This window comes from Notothenia coriiceps, unplaced genomic scaffold (assembly GCF_000735185.1).
Source record: "Notothenia coriiceps isolate Sejong01 unplaced genomic scaffold, NC01 NC01_scaffold00017312, whole genome shotgun sequence".
In the NCBI taxonomy this organism is placed as follows: domain Eukaryota; kingdom Metazoa; phylum Chordata; class Actinopteri; order Perciformes; family Nototheniidae; genus Notothenia; species Notothenia coriiceps.
The window spans coordinates 41,059-68,364 of NW_011350013.1; the positions used below are offsets into that span (position 1 = coordinate 41,059).

A 27,306-nucleotide genomic window follows, 5' to 3' on the forward strand; every position below is an offset into this window, starting at 1 on the left:
TGAAAAAGTCTAAACCTAAATATCGAAGGTAATCAAATGTAATGACAAATATACAATGTCAAAAAATGATACGGAAGCTGTTGACGAAAATCAAGAGAGTACAGTATGTTAAAAAAATATCACAAAAAAAACGTCATTCTGTAAGTCGAAAATATAAAACATAGTATACTCTCGAAAATATGATAAAAAAAACGACAGTACAGTATGTCAAAAATATCAGAAAACTATATATTTTTTTTAAATGACATACTTTAGAACACTGGCTGTGTGAAAGAGAGCAGCAATTATGAGTCTTTGAGATGTCAAAACTATTTTTTCACCTTTTTTACGTCAAACATTTGCGAAAAAGCAATAGTATGTCATAAAAATGTTATACAAAAGTTAAATATTCCTTAGAAAAACTCATAGTATAATATATTATCAAAAGGTAATTGTATAATGTGCACCAAAAAGTTATAGTATGCCATTTGAAGTTATAGTATGTGAAAATATGACTTAGATGCTTTAATTGATCATTTCAGTCCTCTTTATAAAAGACACTGAGGAAAAGAAGAACAATTGCCTCACATGTTCTAGTATAAAATCCCAGCACTGCAGTAAAGCTATTTCTTCGTACAACTGTGCCCCACTTCTGTCAGATGATCCTGTAGTCTTTGGAGGATCTACCTTTTCTTCAAATACCTGCATTCCTTTTGACAGCTAATCAGGCAACGGTGGCGGGTGATGCCCAGGGACCAGCTGAGAGAAGACTTACCTCCAGCACTGCTTTACCTTTATACAAACTGAACCGACACTTTGAAGGGCAAGTTGAAAGCATTGTTCTCCAGGCATCATTCACAGATACAACTTTTATTTATAAAACATTTCCATAAGAATGGGACATTCACATTCATTGGTATGCTAGCATTAAAAGGCATGGTAAAGTTGAGAAGGTAAATAACGTTGTAGAGGTTTGCCTGAGTACCATGACATGTACAGCGATGGCAAACCAAACGTTTTTACAAAAATATCAGCTGCAACGTCTTCTATTTCCTGTCTTGTGTCTTACCTGTACAGTGTCAAGTATGTATAAGATCATACATAAATGTTTACAAATATAGAAGAGTATATACAGGACACAAACATAAAAAGAAACGATGGGGTTTAAACATTACTGCAGTTTAAATCATTCAAATAAGCAGCCATACCTTAGAAAAACGTTTACATCCCAATGCAACCACTAGAAATCTCAAATCTTCAGAGAAAGACCACCCAAATCCAGTGGGCTACATTACAAATTGTATCATTATTGCATCTTTCGTATTAGTAATGGACCAAATCTTTAGCCAACAGTTCAAGCCTTCACCCAAAAAAAGTTTGTTTGCTAAGAGATACATAATCAAACCTATTAATAAATAAAAACAGTATTATTAACATTAAAACCTGTACAAATCTTTCAAAAATATAGGCAAACGTTGTACTTTAGTGCACAAAATACAGCAAGAAAGGCTTTGTTGGGAAAGTTTCCTTCCTGTTTGTTGAGGCCGATGTCAATGACATGACCGCCTCTGGTCTTTGTGTGGACCTCATTAGTCCTCACTCCTTTTATTTCATTTTTAACACAAAGCCATTTGTAATAAGCGGAGATCTACAGTGTTTGGTTCTGCGGCACCAAATACAAATTAATAACCCTGATAAGAACCTAATTTCATCTGCGTATCCCGTGGCTCTATGTTCCCTGTGGACTTTTATTCCTCATATAACTTCAGGGACTAAAAGAAAGAGGACACTCTCCCCCCTTTCTTCATAGAAAAGGTCAAAAACGGAATAAACAGCTGCCAATCGGCACGAGCGGCAGGGTAAACTAGGCTGGAATACGTCACTAAGCAGTTTGTTGGGAAGAGGCGAAGCCCTGAGAGCTGAGAAATGGCGAGAACGCATCAGTGCTTGGCAGATTTATTGCAGTTATTATCAATGGGACAGAAATCACTTCGCTTCACCACTCTAGGGAGAGAAAGTGAGTTCGTCATAGGTTTCCATAAGAAAAAGATCATTTACATCTAACTTTTTAGCAGGCTGGTGTATGCTTCACAGCCACACAGGGGTTTCCCTCTAATGACGCAGGGGCTTGGGTCAGTCTTTCACCTTTATGACCATTGTCCTGTGGCCGTGTTATAGTATTGTTCTGGGGTGTCCGTTATGAGGAGGTGGCGTTCCCAGAGTCAGCAGCACAGCTCTCCACCGGCTCATAGAAGCAGTCCTCGTTCACTACAGAGGTCAGACTCTGGACGCTGTAGTCTCTCTCCAGCAGGGCGTTGAGGTCCACCCCCCCCGACAGAGACACTGCGTCCGCCTGGCTGTCCAGAGACCTGCTCTGTGTCTTCATGCTCAGCAGGGCGCCCTGGCTCCTCCTGCAGCTGCTGGTTTTCCTCTTCACAGCACCGAAGTGTCCCCGGATCAGTTTGGGTTGGGTCTCCGGCGTGTCCCCCTCCGGTTGGACACATGGCGCCTTGGCAGCCTCCTCTGAGAGTTTCAGTTGGAGGAACTGATCTTCGATGGCGCTGGATGGAGAACTGCTGTCTCCACTGCCCCTCCGCGTCCCCCCCTCTATGAAGCCGTCGTCGTCGTCGTCGCTCAAAATGTCCGACTCTTTCACGGCGGAGGAGGAGGAACGAGGCTGGGGTTTGGATCCGGGGGTGTGAGACCAGTTCTTCTGGGCAGGGAGGGTCTGGGACTCAGAGGAGGGGCAGGGGGGAGGGACCCCGCACAGACTGAAGGTCCCGCTGCTCAGACTCCCCTCGTCTGAGTCCGGCCCCACTTTGGCAGCCCCAGCCTGGGAAGAGGGGTCTCCAAGGGGGGGCTTACACAACCAGGACGCCCTGGTGGAACCTGAGGACACATTTGGAGATGGAAATCAGACGTGGACTCTTATCTGAGCCAAACACTTGCATCCTCAGCCCCCCTTTAGCATTTTATGACCTACAAAGTAGGATAAAATCGTCTCTAAAGAACATGCATACTCAGCATTACACAGCTAATGATTTTTAAAAGGCTAAATACCAGTCAGCAAGAATCACTCCTCTTATGTGGACATGTTTTAGGAGAATTCCCAGAAAGCAGTGCCTGGTACTCCAAACAAATGTCAAGTTTTGTTTAAATATCTTTTAAGAGGCTTTTTATTTATCAACTAAGACTTGTTGTAAAATGTTTTCAACTTGAATTGACTGAATGTGTTGAAGGGGTTTATTAACACATGATACTGTGTCATATATTTATAGATATATTTAAGAAGTACAATATAAGACAAGCACAAGTTTCATGTGTGGGCCATATTAAAATTATACTTTTAGAATTCGCTGCGGGCCAATTAGAAATGGCCCCCGGGCCGTAGTTTGGACACCCCTGATGTAAATGCTTCTGAGCGCTCACCCAGCCGGGCGGAGGAGGGCCGGGTGCTGCACAGGGGGACCAGGCGCTCCTTGCAGCCCCTCTCCAGCGTGGCCTCGCCCCTCATGTTCCTCCTCACGTTCTCCCGCAGGATGGAGCGGATGACCTTGATGATGTTGACCTTGTTCTCCGGCACACTGAGGAGGACACAGCAGAGGAACATTAGTTATGTGAGCGCAGGTTGATTTCAGAAGCTAAATATAGATTAAGGGGGGATTGGTGAGAGACTTCCATTTTGTCCCCAGTGAAATGGGTGATGTAATTCATTAGGAGTGATCCCAATTTCACAGAGTGTAATGAGAATCACCAAGTGGGTCGCGGGCTTCACTCCCACCACCATACTAGTGTAGACTGATTGTGCTTTTTTAAATGCTAAAACAATGGAAAACATAGGTTCCCAGGAACAATACCAAACTGATGGCACATTTACAAGATACGATTATTAGAGTGAGTCATAAAAGATTAGTGGTCACATTAAAATATTTGTATTTTACATTCTATCTTTTAATTTTATTAAATCTTTTTACATTGTCATTCTTGTTTGTTGATCTGTGAAGCCCCTTCAGACAACGGGTTTGTAATATTCGGCTATATAAATACAATTTGAGCAGTTTTGATGGACATTTTCTCTTTTACAAAGTCTGATAAATCAAAACAAGTATAGGTTGATATATCTGGGAAATATGAGAGTTAGAAGAAGATGATACCAGTCTCCTATTGGTCCATTATATATGAAGCAACAGCCAGCAGACGATTAGCTTCGCTGCGCATTAAGACCTCAAATTCTCATTAAGTAATACATCTCATTGTTTATTGTGTACGAAAACCAAATAAAATGCTAATTGGAGGAAGGTGCTGGTAGGCATAGTTCTTAATTGTTTTTAGTCCTAATGCTACGCTAAGCTAACTAGCTGCTGGCGATAGCCTCGTATTAAAAACAGACAGATATGAGACCGGGAGCAGCAATTAGGAGAAAAGGCATATTGTTCGAAATAAAATAAAACAATTATTAGGCTTCAGTGGAACAGTAAAAAATGATTTAATGAAATGGGTTGTATTGTACTTAAGATGGAGCCATTTTAAAAGGGGTTTACTTTAATGATGTAGGAACATATTTTATTTTATGTATATTTGATCAAGTAGATAACTCCAGTGGGTCTTTTCACAGCCTTGACCATGTTTATATCAGTAGTAACATTGAGATCTGAACATCTGTACCATTGCTAAAAATAAGACTGATGGTGTTAGAAGATAATCAGACATGGAAATGGCAGATGTTTGCAAAACCTTTGTGAGAGAGAAGGTGAAAGGTATGTTATGAAAGATGGCCCTATACCATCTTTTGTATACATTTATGACAGGAGATTGCTTACAGACCAAGTTTCTGGTTCAACTACTTGCCATAGGTGTGCACAGAGTGCACAACAAGGGAGAAAGGTAATGCAAATAACTAAATACAATCTAGCAAACTTTAGATATATAAGGAACTGTTTGACAACACCTGTAGCAAAACTCTATATGACTGCCATGATCCTTCCCCACCTGACAGACTGTATGAGCAGCTGGACCCAGGCCAATAGCACAACATTAAGGCCTATCCCATCACTTCACAAACAAGCTGTCAACGTTTCAGACAGAAAACCTAAGCTATACCACCATTGCAAAATCCTGGACAAACATAACCTGCTTAGCTGGGAAAATATGTTCAAACACACTGATGCATGTCTCATTTTTAAAATTCTAAACGGCAAGGCACCCCCACCACTCTGCACTTTTATACAGCAGAAACATTCAAACAGCAGAACCACAAGGTCTGCCCTAAGAGGGGACTGTGTAGTCCCTCTTAGGTCCAGTTCCTTTGGTAAACACTGTTTCTCTGTGAGGGCATCAACACTTTGGAACACAATACCAATACAGATAAGGAATAACACCTCCTATCATACATTTAAACACAATCATAAGAACTGGCTTTTAAACAATCAAAAATGTGAACACTTTGAACTGCATCAAGGTATGATGATATTTCATCTGTTTGCATGTTTGTTTGTTCCTCTCTATTGTAGTACTGCTGTTGTCTGCTGTACTTTATTTAATTATGTTTTTATTTTCTAGTCTTGTTGTGGTCATTTAACATCTTGCCAAGGACAACAGTTGAAAATTAGCCTGCTGGCTAATACAGGCTCATTTACAGCAATGTGGATTAATGTGCACTGTCCTTTAAATAAATAAACAAACAAACAAACCAGATTACAATGAATATATACAATTTACCAGAATGCAATAGTTATAAAGTCAATAACAAGAAAACTATGGATTTGACCCCGTTAGTTAGAATATAGTGGATGAGACACTGCCTCCCAGAATACAACATACTGTCTCTTGACGTGTAAGGCTTACAGAATATTATTATTTACATGTTAAATCAAATCAAAGCATTCAATTCTCTGATAATCATAATTCCCATGACCCACCCTAACCCTCAGGCAGTCCAACTAGATGCCAACACTCCCTTCATGACTCAATTCAACCACTGACACCATCAATCAGAAAGATGAATATCTACTGTTTCCTTGGAATCCAGGTGCAAAGCGTGTCCTTGGAATCCAGGTGCATCTTGTACAGGAGAGGGAGTTCTTCTTTATAAGGAAATAAGCGTAGAACCTTGGAAGTTTAATATGAATTTAGATTTAAAACATAATTAAAAGAAAAGCATAATATAAAACAAGTTCTTAAAATAAATATCAACAACTGGGCCTCAGTGTAGAGTCAGGTCTCTTTATTTAAGAACAGAGTGAACATATCCAGATGTTGAAGTGTTTCAGGAATCTGATGTTGCTTCCACTTCTAATATACCTCAACAAATAATCTCATCTCCAGACTAAATGGTGTTAAACAGGTTTTTTTTTTGATTCTCCTCAACAAAACAAGAAAATGTTTTTAATAGCGTGATTGATGAGAGTCTCTCTGACGTACCAAAATGTTGACACACCAAACACAAGCAGACACACATTTACCACTGACTAAACTGATAAGTGTGGTGTGTGGGTGTGTGGTTGTGTGTCTTCTGTGTTGTGTGTGTGTGTTGTGGTGTTGTTGCTGTGTGTGGCGTGTTGGTGTGTGGTGTTGTGGTGTTGTGTTTGTCGTCCTGCTGTCTGTCGTCTGCAGTGGTTGTGTGGTGTGTGTGGGTGTGTGTGTTGTTGTGTGTGTGTGTGTGTAGTGTGTGTGTGTGTGTGTGTGTGTGTGTGTGTGGTGTGTGAGAAAGTGTGTGTGTTGAGTGTGAAGTGCGTATAGTGGGTGTGTGTGTGTGTGTGTGGTGAGAGTGGTGTTGTTGAGTGTGAGTTGCGTAAAATGTTGTGTGTTGTGTGTGTGTGTGTGTGTGTGTGTGTGTGGTGGTGTTGTGTGGTGTTGGTGTCGTGTGTGTGTGTGTGTATGTGTGTTTCTGTCTGCCTCTGTGTGTGTGTGGTGTGTTTTTTGTGGTGTATGTGTGTTTTTGAGTTGTATTGTGTGTTATCTGTCTTTGCCTCTCTGTGTGGTTTGTGGTGTGGTGTTTGTGTGTGTTGGTGGTGTGGTGTGTTGTGTGTGCGTGTGTGTGTGTGTGTTGTGTTGTTTGTGGTGTGTGTTGTGTTGTTGGTGTGCTGTGTGTGTGTGTGTTGCGTGTGTGCGTATGTGTGTGTGTTGTGTTTGTGTGTGTGTACGGTGTTGTGTGGTGTGTTGTGTTGTTGTGTGATGTTTTGTGTGTGGTTGTACGTGTGTTGTTGTGGTTCTGTGTGTGTGTTGTGTGTGTTTATGGTGTGTAGTGTGTGTGTGTGTGTGCTGTGTGTGTGTGTGTCTCGTGTGGTGTGTGTGTGGTTTTGTTGTTGTGTGTGGTGTGCGTGTGGTGTCTGTCTGTCTGTCTGTCTGTCTGTCTGTCTGTGGTGTGTGTGTGTGTGTGTGGTGTGTGTGTGTGTGTTGTGCTGTGTGGTGTGTGTGGTGTTTGTTTTTTGTGTGGTGGTGTGTTTTTTGTGTGTGTGTGTGTGTGTTGTGTGGTTGTGTGTTTGTTGTGTGTGTGTGGTGTAATGTGGTTTCTGCTGGCCTGTGTGTGTGTGTGTGTTTTTGTGTGTGTATGTGTGTTTTTATGAGTGTTGTAATGTGTTGTTCTGGTCTGCCCGTCTGTGTTTTGTGTGTGTGTGTGGTTGTGTGGTGTTGTTGTTGTTGTTGTGTGTGTGTGTGTGTGTGTGTGTGGTGTTGTGTGTGGTGTGTGTGTGGTGTGTGTGTGCGTATGTGGTTGTTGTGTGTGTGTGTGNTATCTGTTAATCATAATTCCCATGACACACCCTAACCCTCAGGCAGTCCAATGAGATGCCAACACTCCCTTCATGACTCAATTCAACCACTGACACCATCAATCAGAAAGATGAATATCTACTGTTTCCTTGGAATCCAGGTGCAAAGCGTGTCCTTGGAATCCAGGTGCAAAGCGTGTCCTTGGAATCCAGGTGCAAAGCGTGTCCTTGGAATCCAGGTGCAAAGTGTTTCCTTGGAATCCAGGTGCAAAGTGTTTCTTTGGCATCCAGGTGCAAAGTGTTTCCTTGGAATCCAGGTGCATCTTGTGCAGGAGGGGGAGGGTCTTCTTTATAAGGAAATAAGCGTATTATGATATACACAGAACTTAAGATTCAGTTTTATGCATAGATTTGTTTGTTTATAAAATGTACCAAGAATAATAATATTGTTGACCAAGAAATCCTCTTTGCAACTTTCCATAAAAGATGTATCTATGGGGAAAGTGTTGCAGTCAAAGAACCATGGAAGTTTAATATTAATTTAGATTTCACAAAACAACATAATAAAAACTATAACATTATATAAAACACTTTCTTAAAATAAACAACAACAACTGGCCCTCAGTGTGAAGTCAGGTCTCTTTATTTAAGAACAGAGTGAACATATCCAGATGTTGAAGTGTTACAGGAATCTGATGTTGCTTCATCTTTATAACCATCAGCAATATTTCCAACTAAATGGTGTTAACAGTGATTCTCTCAAACAAAACAAGTTCTGCATTTTTCTTCATGAGCTGTGAGTTCTGCACAAAGATGGAAATAAACAAATGCTGAAATAAGAGATAGGATATTCTCAACATAATCAAAATGATAAATTTAACAAAACAGATAATCTTTGTCTTTGACTTAAACTATGATTTCATATGTCATCATTCTAATGTTGATAAAACATGTCTAATCTTGTCCTAAACAGAAAAACCCACCCACACCGGTTTCATGAGAGAAAAGACTCCTCTTGTATTCTCTAAATATACTCGCTTTAAAATACTGTTTAAAAAAGCCAAAGCAAAAGCAATTGGCTCTTGAAGAACCTTATGTCCTAAAATAATGAACATCAATTCAACAAAATAAGCAGCTATTCTTTCCCCCATTATCATACCATTTAAAGAATGGAGTACTTACGAGGCGACGAGATGGATACCGGGGTCTAGAAATATATATGTTATTATGGTCTCATGGTCGCTTTCATACTGTCAAAAAAGACTGACGTCAAGCGGGAAGGTCGAGACGGATGCAAACAACAAAAGTCTCGTGTGTCCAGATATGCATCTACCATGAGGCGCGCCTGTCGAGTTGGAAGTTGGTGAGGGTTTGTTAGACTCACATTGACTATTGTAAGATGTGGAATCTTTTGTTCCAATTGTCAGGGTTTGTTCACGTTTCGCTTTTAGTCTCTCTATTCGCAAGAGGGATATGTGAAATCTCGTTAGCGATCGCGAGGTTTATTGACAGGTCAGCCTTCTGCAGCACATATGCTCACTATAGCATAATACCGTTCGTATTAAGCAGATACAAGTTTTTTATATCGAAAAAAATACAGCATAGGCCTCACCAGAAGTGACATAACGACCAAATCTTGTAACTTGTTATAAAGAAGTATCCTTGAAGTAGCATCTTCCGTATATGAGTTCCGTAAACTATATAGGCCCGTAGCGGAGACAGTTTGACGAAACTTTAGNTTTGGCATGTTTCCAACCTTGCATATCACACAATGTTGGAGTTAATGTAACTGTATGAATGTTATGTTATAATAACTAATAGAAATGGTAAGAGTTACATAATCAGATAAACGACTAATGTTGAAATAAACCTTAAAAGGTCACCTATTATGCAAAATCCACTTCATATATACATATGTGTCCCCTTTGTGTAAAGAGACTCTGAAAGTTTCAGGAAGAAAGATTCGCTCTCTTTTTGTCCTGATCCATTTCTATAAAAACCTGTCTGAAAATGAGCTGATCAGATTTTGGCCACTTTATGATGACATAATGTTTTTTGGGCTTGTGTAACCATCAGCCAATCACCAACCAAGGTAACCCCCCCCCTTATCACCATGAATCTCCTCCTAGAGCACCATTGTGTTATTTTTAACCAAACATCTCTCAGAGGGGCGTGGGGAGGGGCTCCTTATTTTTCATTTAAAGTAACAGACAGAGAATCAGCACTTTTGAAACAGGGCTGAAACAGAGGGGATTATGGGATGCTACAATGCACGATCTGTTTGCCAAACACTTCAGAGATATGTTTTGTATATATCTGAGACCTATATTATATTGATGAAAAACAGTATAATGGGGGACCTTTAACTAACTTGTAAAAAGACCCTAATTGTGGCATGTGTAATGGGTATAAAGAAAAAGCACTATGGACTCCATGAATGCATGCCAGCTTTAATCACTGTGATTCCCCTGAAGGGTTCATCTCTGACCTGCTGCACAGCTGGAACACGGTCTCCGGCCTCCCCTCCACTTCAGACCTGGAGTGAATCAGCTCCCAGATGCAGCTGCCCTCTGTGCCTGCTCCTGAGAAAGCGAGGCAATAAAAGGAGAGGCTTTTAATCACAGAGTCAAAACATGGTTTATGGTTTCAGAAAGAGATAAGGAGGGGAGCTCAGGAGAGTTGCCAGGAGAGGTGTGTGTGTGGGCAAGAAGAAATAGCTTCAGGTTTGGTGGGGGAATAATACGATTTAGTGGATGTACTTTGTGAGTGATTTAGTGGGGCTAATGTGGCAGTGTGAGAGTCCTTACCTGCAGTATTTCCCAATCTGACCTGCAGTGAAGAGAGAGGGATGAGCCAACGGAACTTAAAGGGGTCTGCGTCTCCGTGAGAAAGGGCCGAACGAGAGTTGGTCTGGTCATCACAAAGAGAATGCCACATGGGAGAGAGGAGAACAAAAGTTCAAACCAAAGAGCCCATCTTAGGCATGTGAGAGGAGACTGCTGCATCAGACACAATGCTTACCATCCTCTTCTTCAGCTTGTTGTTTTCCCGGTAGACCAATATCACCGCTTTCTTGAACACTGTAAGAGAGAACACATCAGTTTGAGTTTTCCTGTGAATGTCTCTAGGGGAAAGCGACTGAAGGAGAGCATCCCTCAGAAACATTTTACAGCAGGAGGCCTTCAAGCTTGCATCTGCGCTACAGCTCTGGATAGTGAGTCACTGAAAATCTGCTTTGAGTTCCATTGCAAACACAACTCTGGGTGGCTCTACAGAACACCTGATACACCTGGTTTGTACCGATTAACCTCGTAAAAATCTGATGGCCACATGACAGTTGTTCAGAGGCTGTTTTGGCAAAGAAAACTTTATTTACATGGGTCCCTTAACCTCTCGCCAGAATTCTTAGTAAGGGGTGGATGTTTTATGGTAGGGAAAGGAGGGGGTCTAATTTTTCCCAGAATGCAACAGTAATTATGGTGGGAGAAGAACGCAGACTCACCAAACACGGTCATTTCAGGGTCTTTTCTCATGCGACCCAACGATGAATGCGGGTTGAGCCAGACCACTGAGGAATGCATGAGAAACTCTCCCATCGAGATCTCTGTGACCTGAAAGAGACACACAGGAAACCAGTTACAAAAACAGAAGAGAGGGAGGAACAGAAACCAGACAGCATGCTGCTCTGTGGGCCGGACTCAGTATTCATGGCTATGACTGGAGCTGCACAGACAATACAAAATACTGGTTGTGTTATTGGGGTGAGAGCTGATTTTAAAAGAGAGTTTGTATCTCGTTTTTGCCGAAAAAGTACGCTGAAAACACTCAGTGGGCCTGGACAACATCATTTGGCATTCAATTTGAATATTTAAACTGCAGAGGTTACCAGCTAAATATTCCATCAATATGTAAATGTATTCAATCCCCGGAGGCAGCGCACAGAAGATGGCGTAAACATCCCCACTTTAACTGGGAGGAAGTTGTTTAAAAGGCAACATAATATTCCTATTTCAAGATCATACCTTAATCTTTTCTGATACAGAATGTTGTTATGCTCTGATGTTAAAAAACACCCTTTTCGGATCCCTCTGAAATGCTGTTTTAGCGCCTGTCTCTTTGAGGCACCCTCCCAAAAAATCCCGATCTGCTCTCATATGGCTATGGTCGTTAAGGAAACTTCCGATATATGATTGATGATTATACATATTTTTCTGCAATATGTATCTACCTCCTTATCGTGGCCAGTCTGCTCCGCTACGAGCTGATCGAACACGGAGCCGTAATCCTCGTAGATCTTCTGCATCTCGTTGATGTGGCTGGCCACCTTCTCCATGGCCTTCAGAGCCTCTGCAGGGACACAAACAGAATGTTTCATTTATTCACTGTATATGTGGACGCTTTGCTTTACAGTAGCAGGTTTTATTTGCTCATTGTGAGTGCATTGTGTAATCTCTGAGATGTGTCACTTAATATTTGCAGGCATGATAGCATGACAACAAGACACTGAAATGAGAAGTGTGATCTTGTCTGGTATTTATAGCACGTGTGTTTGGGTGTGCCTGTGCCCTGTGTGTGTTTATTGTCCTACCGGTGAGGTGGTAGTGCTCCTCGCTGTCAGCGTCAGTGAGGGACACCAGCTCCCTGAGCAGCAGGGGGTACTTCAGCACTCTCTGCACCGGTTTAATCAGGTAGGACTCCAGGGTGGAGGAGTGCTGCTTGGTGGGGTTCCTCGCATCTAGGAATTCCTTGAAGGCCTGATCCGTCTTTGCTGAAAAACACATTACAAATTAAAAAGGACCCTTCAGCTTTTGGTTTCCTGATGGTGTCATGCATGTGTTGCTGTATTGTAAACTAATCCTAGATCTGATACTGTTGTGCTGGCCAGTGCAGAATCACGGTGCAATAAGCAGTCTCCAGCAGAGGGTGGTGTAGGCCTCTCCACCCCACCATGACCACTGCAGTATTTAAGTTTAAACATCTGCTAATGCATCCATTATACTCAGCACAAGGCCTCTGAGTATCATTAGACAAGCTGTTTTCACAAAGCAAAAGTAAAAAAGATCTTGCCGCACTGTCACAAGTTACTTAAGCCCCTCTGATTTACACCGGGGTGAAAACGACCAAGTTGGGACTCCTTAGTTTGCAGTGAAGCCAAAGCATAGTGTGAAAGGGCAGGTATAAAACTGAATGAGCCTTCTGTAAAGGTGATGACATTTTCCCCGAGCAGCATGCTTCCATGATGCCTACCGGGGGGGGGGGCATTAAAGTATTAATTATAGCACTCCCCGCCACAGACAGGCAGCTTCATCGACACCTGCCAGAGTAATTGGCAGGCAATTAACGAGTCGGCAAATAAACAGAGAAACTAAGGCAACCCAGGGCCCTTGGCATGATGGCAAAAGGAGGGGGAGTGATGAAGATGACACAGACGGGCATGTAATTACTTTAAGGGTTGACAAAAATGTCTTCTCTGTGGCCTGGGATCAGCTGCTTGTGACCACGCAGAGCCAAATATATACTCTGTATGCAGCAATGTGCAGCTATGTTATCCTTGGTTATTCTTATCTGAACCGTGCAATTACTGTGCTACATGTCGTTCTAATATTAGATTTTGTGCAACAAGTATAGAACAGCACACCCAGCCATTTAAAGCTTTGGGTAAAGAATAGGGTGTATGATCCCTGGAAGTACAGCACTTTGACTCTTAGCATATTTTCACTATGCTAAAAAACTTGGAGCCATTTTGAGTTGGCACTGAACATAGACTCAAGAATAACAATCCTGAGCAAAAATAGTATCCCAAAAATAAAATAAAATGATAAAATCTTTGACTGGGTAGTGGGGTTGTGATCTTTGTACATTCTAATTGCAGATTTTTTTTCTAACAGACACTGAGAAAAAAGTCAGGATAATCTTTACTCTGAAGATTTAGTTTCATCTCAGAACTCCAAAAAAAAAAAACACACTTTTGGTTGGATCTAAAAAATAAATGTGGCCCTGATCCTTTTCCTTACATATGATTATACATAATTCAATTAAAATAAAACATTTAACATTTTCAACACTGCAGAAACTATTCCACGCACCAGAGTTGTTTTAAAACCACATGTCCTTCTCCTCTAGGTAACTCTGACCCGTCGGGGACTTTTCTGAGTGTTTTCCTCTCCTAATCCTATTAAATGTCCATCCTGCTGCTTACTTTGAGGAATATCCCACGCAATTCTAGTAATGGGTCAGATTTAAGCAGCACGGGGGTAATTTGCCCACCCCACCTGTCTCTGCAAAGAAGCCAATCTCCTTACGTCTCTCCCGGCACTGGGCAGCATTCCCAAACAGCGGCAGAAAGGCCGGCGTCGTAGCGGGCATAAATCAAGTTTAAAACGTCTACTGTCGCATCGTGAGGGAGACGCTAAGAAATATGAGGGCTACGCTGTTTGTGAACAAGGTTATCCAAAGTCTGTGTGATTAATAAATGTGTGTATTTGTTTAAACTGCAGGTAATAGCTTGAATTGGTAATAAACAGTAGATCACAAAATGAAAGGGGGATTTTGTTTCTCCCTGTGCTAACATGTTGTGAATGAGGATGGAAATGGAACAGGACTAGCAGTCAAATGGAGAGGCAATGTTTTTTTCCGCCAAACTATGAGGACAAACCTTCAACAGTGAGAGCCAAGAGGTGTCTCTGATGCAACGGAGGTGCAAGGAAACCGGATTTAGCAGGGATTGTGTGGGACGGGATGTCTGCAAATACTATTTCATTTTGTGCCGTGGGAGTGTTTGTGTTCTTCACGTGTTCAGCTGTGTGTTGTACCTCTCTCCATGACCTTCTGGACCTTGATGTGGTTGGCGCAGAAGCCGCTGTATAGCTTGAAGTGGTCGGCGTAGTAGAGGAACGAACCCCCGAGAGAAAACAGCAGCTTCTGCAAACCAGAGAGGGTGTGAGAGAGAAAAACAAGAGATGGGACTGAGTGCCGTACAGATGGTGAGAGAGCGAGGCTACACACAGACACACGAGAAGAGAGAGAGGGGATGAAAGAGCACGAACATGTGAAGTCACGACCGTCACCACTCTGTGCCCCCTCTCTCGGGAGCCCCCCCCCCTCTGTCCTCTCCCTCTCACCTAACCTCCTGAGTACACTAGCTTTCAGCAGCTCACAATCCAACCAGTGAACCGCCGCCTCGATCAATAACCCTGTCATGTCAAGACTATGAATCACCCGGAGAAGCCCCTGTCACACCACCTCAATTATTAATAAACCTCAAGATATCAAACATTATAACTTTCTCTTTGGAAATGTGGTTAAAATCACCTGGTTTGACGATAACGTCGTTCTGTATACTCATTCTTATGGTAAACCCGTTAAGGCTTCGGACATTTAATCAATAAGTTGATATGTTATTGTGTGGGGGTCTCACCTTGAATTGTGAGGGGGTCTCCAGGGTGTTGAAATCAGGCGAGGAGGCGATCCTCTCCTCTAGGGTCTGCAGGAAGACCCTCTGGAAGTCCAACATCTCAGGCAGGCTGCCAAACAGACTCTCCATCTGAAGAGGAGGAGGAGAGCGATGGATAGGAAGAGGTGAGGAAAGAAGAGGATAAGGATGGATGGGAGGAAGATTGAAGGGGAGGGGGAGAATGAATATGAGGCTACAAGAAAAAAAAAACACCTAGATAGCTTGTAATTCATAATAGCACGTCAGACAGACACCCCGGAGTGTTATAAAGCTCCACTCTGATGGCTCCATCTCTTACAAAGGCACTTGGGGACAAGCCTATGAATGCAGCACACACACACTTCAACCGTCCAACACACCCTCTCCCACACACACTCCCAGGGTCAACCCTTCCCTTCATTAAAAGCCGTTTCAGGGGCGCGGACGCTCTCCTCTATTTTGTGTCTGGACACGTCCTGCTGTCCCATAACTGCCTTTTAATTTGCCCCAGTGCTCAGTGGCCTATCGATTAGTGCGTCTTGGGAGAGTCGTCCTGTGTGTGAGGTCACGCTCTGCACACAGGGCTGGAAACTGCAACACCGAGGTTATTAGCATGCTGCGGCTACTCCACAGGAACACACACTGACGGCTTCATTCAAGGTGTTTACAAAAGGAGAAGGAAAAAACATTTGTATTTATGTAAAGAGGCGAAATCACAGCTATACTGTGGTGTGTGAATCCGACGTGGATTCTTAAAGGGTGGGTTTTATTTCAAACTAGCCCTTATTGGCGGTTCCCATTGGGACGCAGGAAGGTCACGTAGAGGAATCCAAAGTTGTCCTCCAGCCAGCCACAGTGGTAATGAGGGAGATATGGCCTATGGTTCATTGGCGTCACCTCTGGGTAATAAACACTCAATGAATTCCACGTCCTATTTCGCCTCAGCACCTCCCAGGATACGCCTCGGGCTGATACACCTCCCATTATGACACACACACACACACACACACACACACACACACACACACACACACACACACACACACACACACACACACACACACACACACACACACACACACACACACCACCTACCTCGTCCAGTGTGAGGAAGGTTTCATTCTGCAGGGGTTTCAGGTAAATCTCAAACAAACAGTCCAGGTCCTGTGCACAAGATAAATAAAAACAAAGGTCAGAGAGAAGGAATCATACAGCATTCTATTCTTTAACCTCATTTAAAAATCTGACCATTTATTTTTCCCTTTACAACCTCTGATTGTTTCCCCTCCCACAGTCCCTCACCCCATTCCTCCATCTTCTCCCTCCTCCCTCCACTACTTTAATGTGGCTGTAGCTTGTCCCGGTATCAGCGGAGATATTCTCATTAGGTTGATTTATGATCTTCCCCCTCCCCCTCCCACTCCCACTCCCCGTCCCTTCCCCAGACTGCCTCACTCATGAGTGGTGCATTGGATACGGGCGAGCAGGCCTGCATCAAGGCACTCGGGGTAGACAATCTCCTCACTCAATTACAAATCAACAGCGATTGGAAGAGGAGGGGTGCACCGGGGAATGGACTTAATGAAAAATTAGGACAAAGGAAGAAAAGAAAATATCAGCCATGACTGTGTTGCAGAGTCGGGAAGATCAAGAGTGTAGCTGTTTAATGTGTGTCAGGGAGGAAAAGGTCGTACTAGAAAACATGAGGGCAGCAAAAAGATTGGGCAGGAAGAGGATAAATAAGTCTAGACAGGAGTAGGAGGAATGGAAGAGCACTGACTGTGAAACAGGAAACAGCTTCTCCCGCATTCATTCTCTTGTTTTATGTCACTCGCAGCATTATATCTTATATAAAAATGAAAGGTTTCGCATTTTGGGAAATAAGCTTATACGCTTTTTTGCTGACCCTAAGATGAGAAGAAGTACTTTCATCCTCATCTTTTATATTAAATATATAGCTGAATGGAGCAGCCAGTTAATTTAGCGTAGCATAAAAACTGGGGGAAACAGCTAGCTTAGCATTGTCCAAAAGAAGCAAAATCCATCTACCAGCACTATGATCAATTTGTATATTATAACTCTATTTTACAAAAGTACAAGGTGTTATTGCTCAGACTGGAAAGTCAGATAAGATTTATATAATTTATATATTTTTTAAAATAAAAAAACTGTCACTTCCCAAATGTTTAACTTGGCAGCTGCCAGCGATGATGACCATTATGTAGACATGAGTAGTCCAGTTATAATCGAGTTAAAAGAAATTATAGTGCTTTTTTGTCTTGGTATAAAAGTAAAAAGTATATACACTTTTATAACTGAGGAGTACAAAATAAAATGTAAGTGCAACTGATGTGTCCCGTAAGCTTATAATAATAAATACTTGGCGCTCTCACTTTGACGTAGGACTTCTCTGTGTCCACCAGCTCTTGGATGACCTTGCGTAACCTCTCAGTGGCACTCATGTGTTTGGGGCAGGGTCTGAGAAGGGTGGGACCCGAGCCCGAATCCCCTCCATGCCTCACTGGAGCCCCCTTGGTGTCGTCCATCAAACCCCCGGACCCTGAGGCCGCCCCCTCCTGGCAGGACTGGTAGAGGGTGCAGACTGTGTCCACGCTCTGTAGGGGGTACACAGAGAGGGAGGGGTATTTAGTTTAGGCAGCTCTGGGATTATAAAATCCAGCTGGATAAAATAAGGATTATCACACTTGAGAAACAGCAATGAGAAACATTGAGGATCTATTAACATGTGACTTCTTGCCTCCCTCATTAAACAAATCACAAGTAATGATTTCAACTCTATTGCTGTACAAAAAAATAATGATGTATATAATTCTACACTGAACATGGCTAGTGATTCTCCGGGGGATACTAAGAGTGTTATGGAGATTAAGTTATTCACTTCATGCTAATTGGCTTTGCATCAAAGACTTTACGGAGCATCTGAAAGACTGACTGGATATCCCAGCAGATAGCATTACATCACATTATTCTTCTAAATCCATAATGGACAGTCATGCAGCTTTGTGTCACATCAATTCCAGGAAACTGGAATTTTCATGGAATTGTTTGAAATTGTTTTAAATTAAAGAGAGTGGGTTAGAAGCATCTCATTATCGAAATTCAGCTGGTTATACCTCTGCTCCTTCACAAAAAACAAGCTTTTCTCCTGCCTGATGTGTACTTTTCTGATAGGTGGAACCCCCACTCAGCGTCATAGCATCCACAGAGGGTTTAGAAACAGCTAATCTGCATCGCTTCATATTGGACTGCTTTGCCTGGGGAAGAGAAATGTACATCAGCCGTATGCACAGCAATACGAAGTGTTGCCTGTGGCGAGTAGAATCTTGAAGAGCGGCTGTGGCAGAACATTTTCCATTATCTGCCTCTCTGTATTACCGCTGTATAGTATGGTTTTCCAGCACTACAGTAAATGTTTCAACACAAGACAAATCTATCCTAATTTCTTACTTGACAAGCTATTGAAGCACTATTTCATCAACTGCTTCAAGCATTGCCAGACTGTAGTGCCCAAGCCATCAATTATGATGTGATTTCAATACTAAAAATAGCCTAATAATGACCAGCCTTGCTTATTCCAAGGGAAAAACATGATGTAGAATTACAATCTGTGGTGAGTCGGTGGACTCAGTGCCAGTAATAGCAGGTTCCTATCGGCTGCACAGCAACGGCAGGCAAAACAGCTGCTCAGCACTCTGCGCCAGTGTGTGTGGGGTATTGCATGAGCAAGCATTTAAGTGGAGCTCACTACTCAAGACTATACAGCAACACACATGGATCAATACATGCTTCATTCTGACACGGCAGACATCGATACACACACGTACACACTTTCCACGTAGTGTATGAAAGCATGTCTGAGACATTTTGCTCCAATGGTGTGAGATACCACCCATAGTAACACCCACTATCCACAGCCAGGGAGCCCACAGACAACTAAGGCTTCCATTAATAGGACTGCGATTCATCAGCCAGCTCATTATGGCATGGTCACTCTAGAGACGGCCCTCCAATAGTGCAGTGTAGACTGTGTGAGAGCGACAGACTGAAAGAGTAGGAAGTAGAGGGGAAATGCCTCTGCATGTCTGGCAAAGCCTCTTTCATGTGATCCACCGCCCACAGCAGCACTCCACTCTGGAGCTCTTTGAATGTGGGATGATAATTATGAGGGGACTTAATGTTTCCCTCTGCGCTGGTGGAGGGATGTTCTGATTGGAACGTGCCCCACATATTCACTGCAAACAGACTTACCTGTGAATGTTAAAAACAATAACAATAAACCACATTCTCCGTTTATGTTCAAATCAAGTCTACAGACATGCTATTAGCTATTTGAGGCTTTGCTAAAAGCTAACATGCCAATGTTTAGCGGATATAATCTTTAAGCTTTTTTGCCGATAAGCAGACAAGATACATTTACTGGATGATGATAATGTAGTACAAGTGTATTACAATTCATCCTGAGAGTAACATGAATGTTTTTTTAAATGTCATGGCAAAAGTTATTTTGATTTTGCCAGTGGCGGACTCTCCAACATAGCCATCCTGCTAGCATAGCTAAAAGGAACTTTGCTATAAATTGGGTTGCAAGTATTTCTACTCATGAAAGTTCTAACTTCTCATAGAGTACATGTTGCCAACTATCATCTAATTCACCACTTCTTGTAAACATTTATTTTGTTCACACCCACATTCATGTAGCACTTGTCCTTTTTTCAGAAGGAATTATTAAGGAACCCAAGTAACCCAGCAATGTAACTACAGATGCTGACAAAACAATCCAACTAAAGGTCACAAAATACACTTCAGACACAGCGCTAGTCAGCGTTCATTTAGTGATACACACTCTGGGAAAACTCAGGCAGACCAGGGGGAGATAGCCTGAAGGAAACACAGAGGTTAAGGATATCAGAGCAACATATTCATCAAACAGCCCGCTGCTAGCTCCAGATAACAGTCATATCTGCCATTTACTCTGGATACAGGCGCCCAGAGGAGAGGGGGAGCCGGTCCGGTAGCACACACCGCCACTCAAGTGTTGAGTTAATTATCATCACACCCACATGCTGCAAGGATGTGGGGACATGTTCCGCATATACAATGATGAAGGAGTTTCCGTGGTGAGGGGGTAAAGAAAAGTGCATATGCTTTATTGGAAGCCCGGGAAGAGTGTGCACGCGGAAACACAAGTTTAACTCTCACAAATCGTTCTATGCGAGTACGATTCCCATCATCACTAAATGGCAGATACCTGCATTAGAGCGTGACGAGAAGATGTGGGCAGAGAGAAAGAGAGAAAGAGAGCAGAAAAGCGAAGGGAAGTGGGAGGTGGGGGGCTCCACGCTGTCATGACTCAGGAATTGTGATTGCCTCACAACAATCCCACCAACACAGCCCGACAGCTAGCCCAAATAACCAATTAAGAGCTGAGGACAGGAGCCAGCGGGGGCGGGAGGAAAGCCCGGGAGTGCGGGGGAAGACGAGTGCATCCGACAGTGCGGCTGTGAATTCCTATTCAGGGTTTTTTCTGACAGCCCTGGATCATGTTACTACCTCTTCTGGCTGTCTATGCCTTTTAAGCAATTTATAAGAAAGAGGTCTTTGTTAACCTTTGCAGGTATCAAAATAATAGATCGAGAGTCTGGTGAGTCATTTTGTCTTTCCCCACTTGGTTTCCTTCTTGCATTTCCTTTTTATTTTCAGTCAACAGCCATGCACACAGGAACATGATGTCCACTTGCTAGAGCCATCTTGATGGTAAAGCAAAGGGCTCCATCTCAACATGCTGGACCCTTACCATCAAGTATAAGTCATTTTTTTTATAAATCTAGTCTCAGCTGTATTCGAGACTGGAGAAATGACCGGGACAAGCTTAAAGTACATGGCAGCCTCATTTATATAAATCCAAAAAGCCTTTATCATACCCACTCACTTGAGGAGAAGTAAACTTTAAACACAGTTGAGTGCTGATAACTTTCTATAGTCTCTTTTAATGAAGACCCTTCAAAAACGACATTGAATATTGAAGCATAACCATTGTTAAATATCAACTCCCAATCCTGGGCTCACCATGAAGAGCAGTCTGTAGAGCAGCCTCCATGCCGCTGTGGCCTGCCGCTGGGTCCTCCGGGCCAGTGAGCAGCCCTTCCTACGCAGCCTGCCTTCCCTGGACGCTGGCATGATGCGAGGTTATACAACTTGACAACTTGCATCCGACAGAGACCTGAGCAGTCTTGACCGTGTTGGAGATCTGTGTATCTGTCCACCTCTGATTTCAATGTGATGGACGGTCAATCCCTTCTGCAACTTTTCTCACCCTCCTCCTCCTTTCTTCTACTCTGATTTGTGTCCAGTGCTGCCCGCCTCTCTGCTAGGCCCGGGTCAGAAACCTTGGTATTGAGTACACCTATGCCTCTGAGGCGGAGTGGGCTTTGATATGGGATGGAGCCATTGATCCCGTGTCCTGCCGTTCTGTGAGCGTAAGCAGAGAAAAAGTGCCTGCTGCCGGCTTGTTTTGCATATCAATCACTCGTGGACGGTCGGGTCACTTGGCATGTGCAAATGGAGGAGAATTCTTCCCCTGGCAACAGTGTCCTCTCTCTCTCTCTCTCTCTCTCTCACTGTCCGTCTCTTTCCATCAACACTGTAATTCCTACATCCCCACTTTTACAACCCGCCATCAATCCTACTTCCCTCTATCCATTTGCCTCAAGACATTTCTATTTCCTCTTCCTCTGGTTCTTCCCCTCCGTTTCAGCTCCTTGTGACCACGGTGTAACTTCGAGAGAGCTGAATGGAGAGGCCGGGGGCTGTTTCTGTGTCCAGTCTCTCAATAGCATCAGTACAATGCAGACTGTTCTGGCTTGTTACCTCCACACACAGAGGAATGGCTGACTCAAAAATGGGAGGCTCTGAGCTGTTGGGGGGTAACAGGGCAGGAATGTTAACTATGGCCCCGCACTAGAATAAAATGTGATATGCATCACACAGTGCACAAAGGTAATTTCACATGGAATACATATAGATCAAAGCCATGTCCACAAGATCTTATATCGATTTTAAAACTGGATTTATTTAAGGGAAGATACTACTGGTATTGTAAAAGAAGACAATACAGTGTCAAGATGGGGATTCCAGGGAGATGACAGTCTTACTTTTTTTATATTTGGCATTTGATGCTTTTATTAGAATGACACAGTCAAAGAATAGATGCAAGAGAGAAAATGGGAGTGAAATGCAACAAGGTTTCCCTATTGCAGTTCATGGTTGGCACCATGATCCCTAGGCCCTTTGATCAGGATTTGGGGGGATTCCATAAAAACCCAACAAGCACTTGGTTTGAAGTTTACCAAGGCCTCCAAGCTCATGATCCTCACTGTTTGCTGCAATCATGTGCAATTACTATGGAGCATTTTTAACCCCCCTTTTTCTGAAACATTCACAATTATTATCAGTCTCATTTATGTTTATATTCCAATAGTTGTTTTGTCCAAGTGTTGGGTGTAACAAACAAACATTGGGAGGGGGAGGGTTAAGAAAAGGGGATGCAACACAGGCGTGTCCATGGGAAATAGCCTTGTCATGACACTATGAGAGAGAAAGCGAGCGCCCAGTAGGCAGGCCAGTGATTCATTTGCAAAGTTAGTGGGCTATAGTGCCATGATGCCATCTTCTTTTCAAAGCACAATAAAAGAAGACGCATGCTCATAAATCAAACAGAGTGGAGGGGAGGGGAAAGGAAGATGAGAGGGAGGGCTGGTCCCGTCGCGCTTAAGCCCATTTACGCCTTTTATTATTCATCCTAAACAAATATTATTCCGCCAAGTCTCGGAGGACTTTGGGAGAAGAGTGTGTTTTAATAATGAAGCCAGCTTCCGATAAAAGCACCCATTCTACTGAGTCCCGTAGGCTATTCACATCCACTGCTTTGCATGACTGCCAGTACAAAGGCAAAGCAATGCCAGCACTATACACTGTTCTTAATCCACCAAGACGCACTAAGGTTTAAAGGAAATTATTGTTGCCAACGGTATACGTGGCTTGATGACAAACAAGTCCGCAGAATAACTAATGGTGATCCCTGTGCTTAACCCACACCCTTTCCTGACCTGGAAAAATATCAATCTGGGTGAATCAGAGGCAACCAGATCACACTGAAGTAGACACAGCATACATTTGCCATAGATTACATGGTACTAACAGATAACAGAACCACTAGGCACACAAGGTGACCGCTTGAGTGTTAATACACGGCCCTAAAGTCAGACCAATATAACCAATTGTACTACAGCCCATAGTCCTGAGATAATATCATGGATAGCATTAAAAGCATACACCAAAGTAATGGACAAATTACTTTGGTTGAATTAAAGGAACATTTAGGAGATCATCACAGTGATTGTTTACGATTATACTTTGGTAATTATAGGTGTCTGTAACATGTTTCATGCCAATTTATTCCCTAGTTTTTTTATATATATATATTTCAGTCTAGACCTAAGAGGCAAACCATCTGACTGACATGGTCAATTCATGATCTTTTAAAAATTAAGGCTGAAATGTTAAATGCAAATAAGAGACTCGCAATGTAAAACTACTCTAGCTACTAGCTAGAGACACACAGGTTGGGGGAGTGCGTAAGAGCTGGAGCTTAAGCGTGAAGACTCATAGTATCAGCTATCTAAGTTCAAAACATCGAGGAGCACACCTGCCCATAGTTACCGTTTGTTTGTCACTCTTGCAAGACACGCAGGAAGTCACGTCCTGACCCAGGCAGGCCAGCTTGTCTTTGAGGAAACGTCTCAAACTGAGCAGCACGGAGCCCAGAAACAGGTCCTTCTCCTCAGCCTCACAGCCAGAGGGCCAGAACCAGTACATGGCCAGGAGGGAGCACAGGGCCTGGGCGGGCGACTGGTCCCGCATAAAGAGCTCCATTAAGGTGGTGAGGTAGAGGCCCGGCCGAGGATCTTCATCGTTCACCGTTGGGGCTACTATTGGTATGGCTTCAACCACGGCTGTGCCAGGAACCAGAACCACTGGTGCGTTCATTCCAGTCAGATCTGGCTCATTTTGGATCCGGGTCCTTATCGGTCCCTCCGGTGCCCCTTGTTCAAAAAGTTTGTATCCCCAGCTATGTCTTTCCAAGTTGTTTACAAAATAATGGACTGACGGAAGCAGGCAAGCATTAACTGTGCCGACAGCTTTAAGCCCAGATTATTAGCCTGCTCCTGGCCAGATGGCAACTGATGGGCTTAGTAAAAACACACCCACACACGCACACACACACCGACACATATAAACGTACCTAATTTACCCCAACAGACTCGCATTCAAAAGGCAGACACACATACCAATCGGGTAAATATTCGGAAGGGGAAGGTTTAAGCTCAAAGGAAGATTGAATAATGTTTAAAGATGATGATATAACCTAATATTGGTTTGCTGTTTAACCTTTAGTTTAATACAAGACTTGCCTTGCTACTTTACAAAGTTTGAATCATACAGTATGACTGCTATTCATAGCATACAAAATGTCATAGTTTTTACTACATAATAGAATGTGACAACAAAGCAACATGGCAAAGGTTGTGAGGATATAGAATAAATTAAATTGTTGTGGTTCATTGGGTTCAATGACATGACAAACACCACAAAAGGGTTGGCCGATTCAATTAATTGACAAATAATTACAGCTTTACATGAAACCTGTTTTACTGAACACACCAAATGAAGCAACTGAAGATTATTGGATCACCATCACTGATCTTTCCTCAAAGGACAACTTTATTTTTTGGGAAAATTCTAATAAAAAGGTTCTAAAGAGATATTCAATCAAAACCAAAATGTATTCAAAATACAATGGCTGTCTAAGAAAAACAGAAAATATTCCCATTTGAGAAGCTGGAGCCAATGAACCTGGTGACATGGTTAAACCAGACTGTGCCAGATTACTTCCCACGTTCTTCCATCTGTCTCCGCCTGGTATGCTATAGATGTGTGCGTGTCATCACATGTCTGCGTGTGGCTGTGTTGACGACTTTCCAGCCAACAAATCCACATCATGCCTCAATCCAAGTCTTTCTGTTGCTAAACAAGTGGAGATTAGGTGAGGAACAGACAAAGTGAATGCAACAATTCTGGTGTTGCCTATAACGCATCCTTATGACTGCATTAATTCACCAATGCATGTCAAATCAATTCAATTTGAGCGGCCTCGTGGGAGTTTTCCGGGACCAATTCAGTTGGCGTCCGCAATCGATTGGTCAGGCTTAATAATAATGCAGAAATGCTGCGTTAAACCAATTGCTATGGCTCCTTATAGCAAAATGTATCATTAAGTAACTCACAGGCACAGGAGTCACAATCAGTATCCAGATGGTAAACAACATTGGTACCTGTGCATAGTAAGCAATTCACACCCTAACACGCTGATCTCTCTTGTGTAATAAGCCCAAATTGGAATTCAACGGACCAATTAATCAAAGGTAGTCAGTCTAGTGAGGCGGCCGATTACAAGGTGTGACAAGAGGCTTGAAATTAGACTTTCCTTTCCATCCATCTCTATTGACTTTCAGAATGCCGTGTGCACGCATGTGTGCACCAATATGCTGATACATGGCTGATTTTCTTCCCTGTGACTCGATTTCTTTCTCACCGGCCCAGAGGACAAACTGATGGCCATGCAGTGATTAAATGCTGCTCTTCGTGACAGCAACAATCTGATTCACCAGTACCAATATCTCTCCCTGGCTTTCTTTTTGTATTGGCTTCACAGTGGCTGGCTTTTCCCCGATAGAGGCAGAAAGCTTTTTCACCTTTTGTGCCTCGAAATATGCAGTGACACAAGCGCACATTCAGAAAACCCCGCTCACACATATACACACACATTTTTCCATTCATTCCTCAGTAAAAGACAAACGGCAGGGAGCCGAGCAGCAGCAGTAGTAGTGGTGGTGCAGTGCAGATCACAGCGGAGTGGGACCTGCTCGTGTCGCCGGGCAAACAATAAGAGACCAAAAGAAAAAGGAGAAGAAGAGGGCAATTTGTCCTCTGTAATCCACCCCATGGCTGACCTCGGGTCAAATACTGAACTGCATCTTCTGACACAGGCAATTAGTATAAAGCCCTTGCAATTACAGATAGTTTCTGGATATTTGGCCTGGATTTAAAATGAATCATTGATGAAATAAGCACAGCACGACTGCCTATTTTCATTTTGATGATGAAAGATAAGGTAAATATGCATGAATGCACACGTCCCCTCTCAGTTCAGACTTCTAGACAGCCATGTCTACATCATTAACACGCAGCTCTTCGTGGCAACCCCACACACTCATTAACGGTCCCAATAAACAGTGGCACACACACACTCTCCCGTGTTACACTACCACAGCACTGAGGCGTATTTCCCCATGGGACAGGCTCCTGCTCAGTTTAATGACTTCAATAATGTTGGTTTACATATAAAAAAAGGCTGACCAGATATTCAACAACAGACACGACAGAAATAGGCATGCAGGCTGCCATAAATCATCAGGGACGACCGTTTGGCATATTTATAGAGGAGATATTTCGGATATGAGAGAGAAACCTATAGAGTGTACCCATATTCGCGCATATGAGAAGCAAGAAGATATCTTCTTTTCTTAAATATATTCATTAAGCATTAACTGCTGTTGGCTTTATATGACAGCTATGTATATTTGTTGGCGCGCAGAGGGCAAAGGACATACAGAGGCGTATTTTCGATTTTCTCGGGGGCCATCAAAATGGCATGTATATGTGTGTTGTGTGTAGGAGGCGGTGGCATGGGGGCACAGCCCTTTCTCGTCAGTCTGCATCGCTGTTTTCTGTGTGACAGTAATAAGCTGTGTCTGATACGCGCTGGGCTACTGATGGGAGTATCCTAATTTATGGTAATCTAAGAAATTGGTGCGCAGTTTTGTTTTTTCTGACAACGGCCAGCAGCTGGCCACTGTGAGTGGGCAGCAAAGCCACACATACACCTCACACACACTCAAGACAAAGAAACACTCTGTTTTTCTATTGTCTAGCAAGACAATAGGAGTACTTTCTTTTCTTTGCACTCAGCCGAGCACCTCACTCCTCTACTTGCTGTGCTGAACGGGCTGAGTGCGCAGTGGGAGTGACCGCTCTCCAGGTGCCTCC

At 43.0% G+C, this 27,306-nt stretch overlaps 1 protein-coding gene across 1 annotated transcript in view; it reads right to left on the reverse strand.

Annotated features, from left to right (window-relative positions):
* Positions 1–833: 833 nt before the first annotated feature.
* tiam2a (TIAM Rac1 associated GEF 2a) overlaps positions 834–27,306 on the reverse strand; it is a 49,034-nt gene continuing 22,561 nt past the window's right edge. The window contains exons 14-26 of the mRNA XM_010776742.1: positions 27,249–27,302; positions 17,514–17,735; positions 16,216–16,284; positions 15,106–15,231; positions 14,501–14,609; positions 12,277–12,456; positions 11,917–12,035; positions 11,191–11,299; positions 10,710–10,768; positions 10,496–10,598; positions 10,177–10,270; positions 3,409–3,563; positions 834–2,868 (exon numbers count right to left, since the gene is read on the reverse strand). Coding sequence (XP_010775044.1) covers positions 2,177–2,868; positions 3,409–3,563; positions 10,177–10,270; positions 10,496–10,598; positions 10,710–10,768; positions 11,191–11,299; positions 11,917–12,035; positions 12,277–12,456; positions 14,501–14,609; positions 15,106–15,231; positions 16,216–16,284; positions 17,514–17,735; positions 27,249–27,302 — 2,091 coding nt within the window. The 3' untranslated portion in view covers positions 834–2,176. The remainder of the gene's footprint in view (positions 2,869–3,408; positions 3,564–10,176; positions 10,271–10,495; positions 10,599–10,709; positions 10,769–11,190; positions 11,300–11,916; positions 12,036–12,276; positions 12,457–14,500; positions 14,610–15,105; positions 15,232–16,215; positions 16,285–17,513; positions 17,736–27,248; positions 27,303–27,306) is intronic.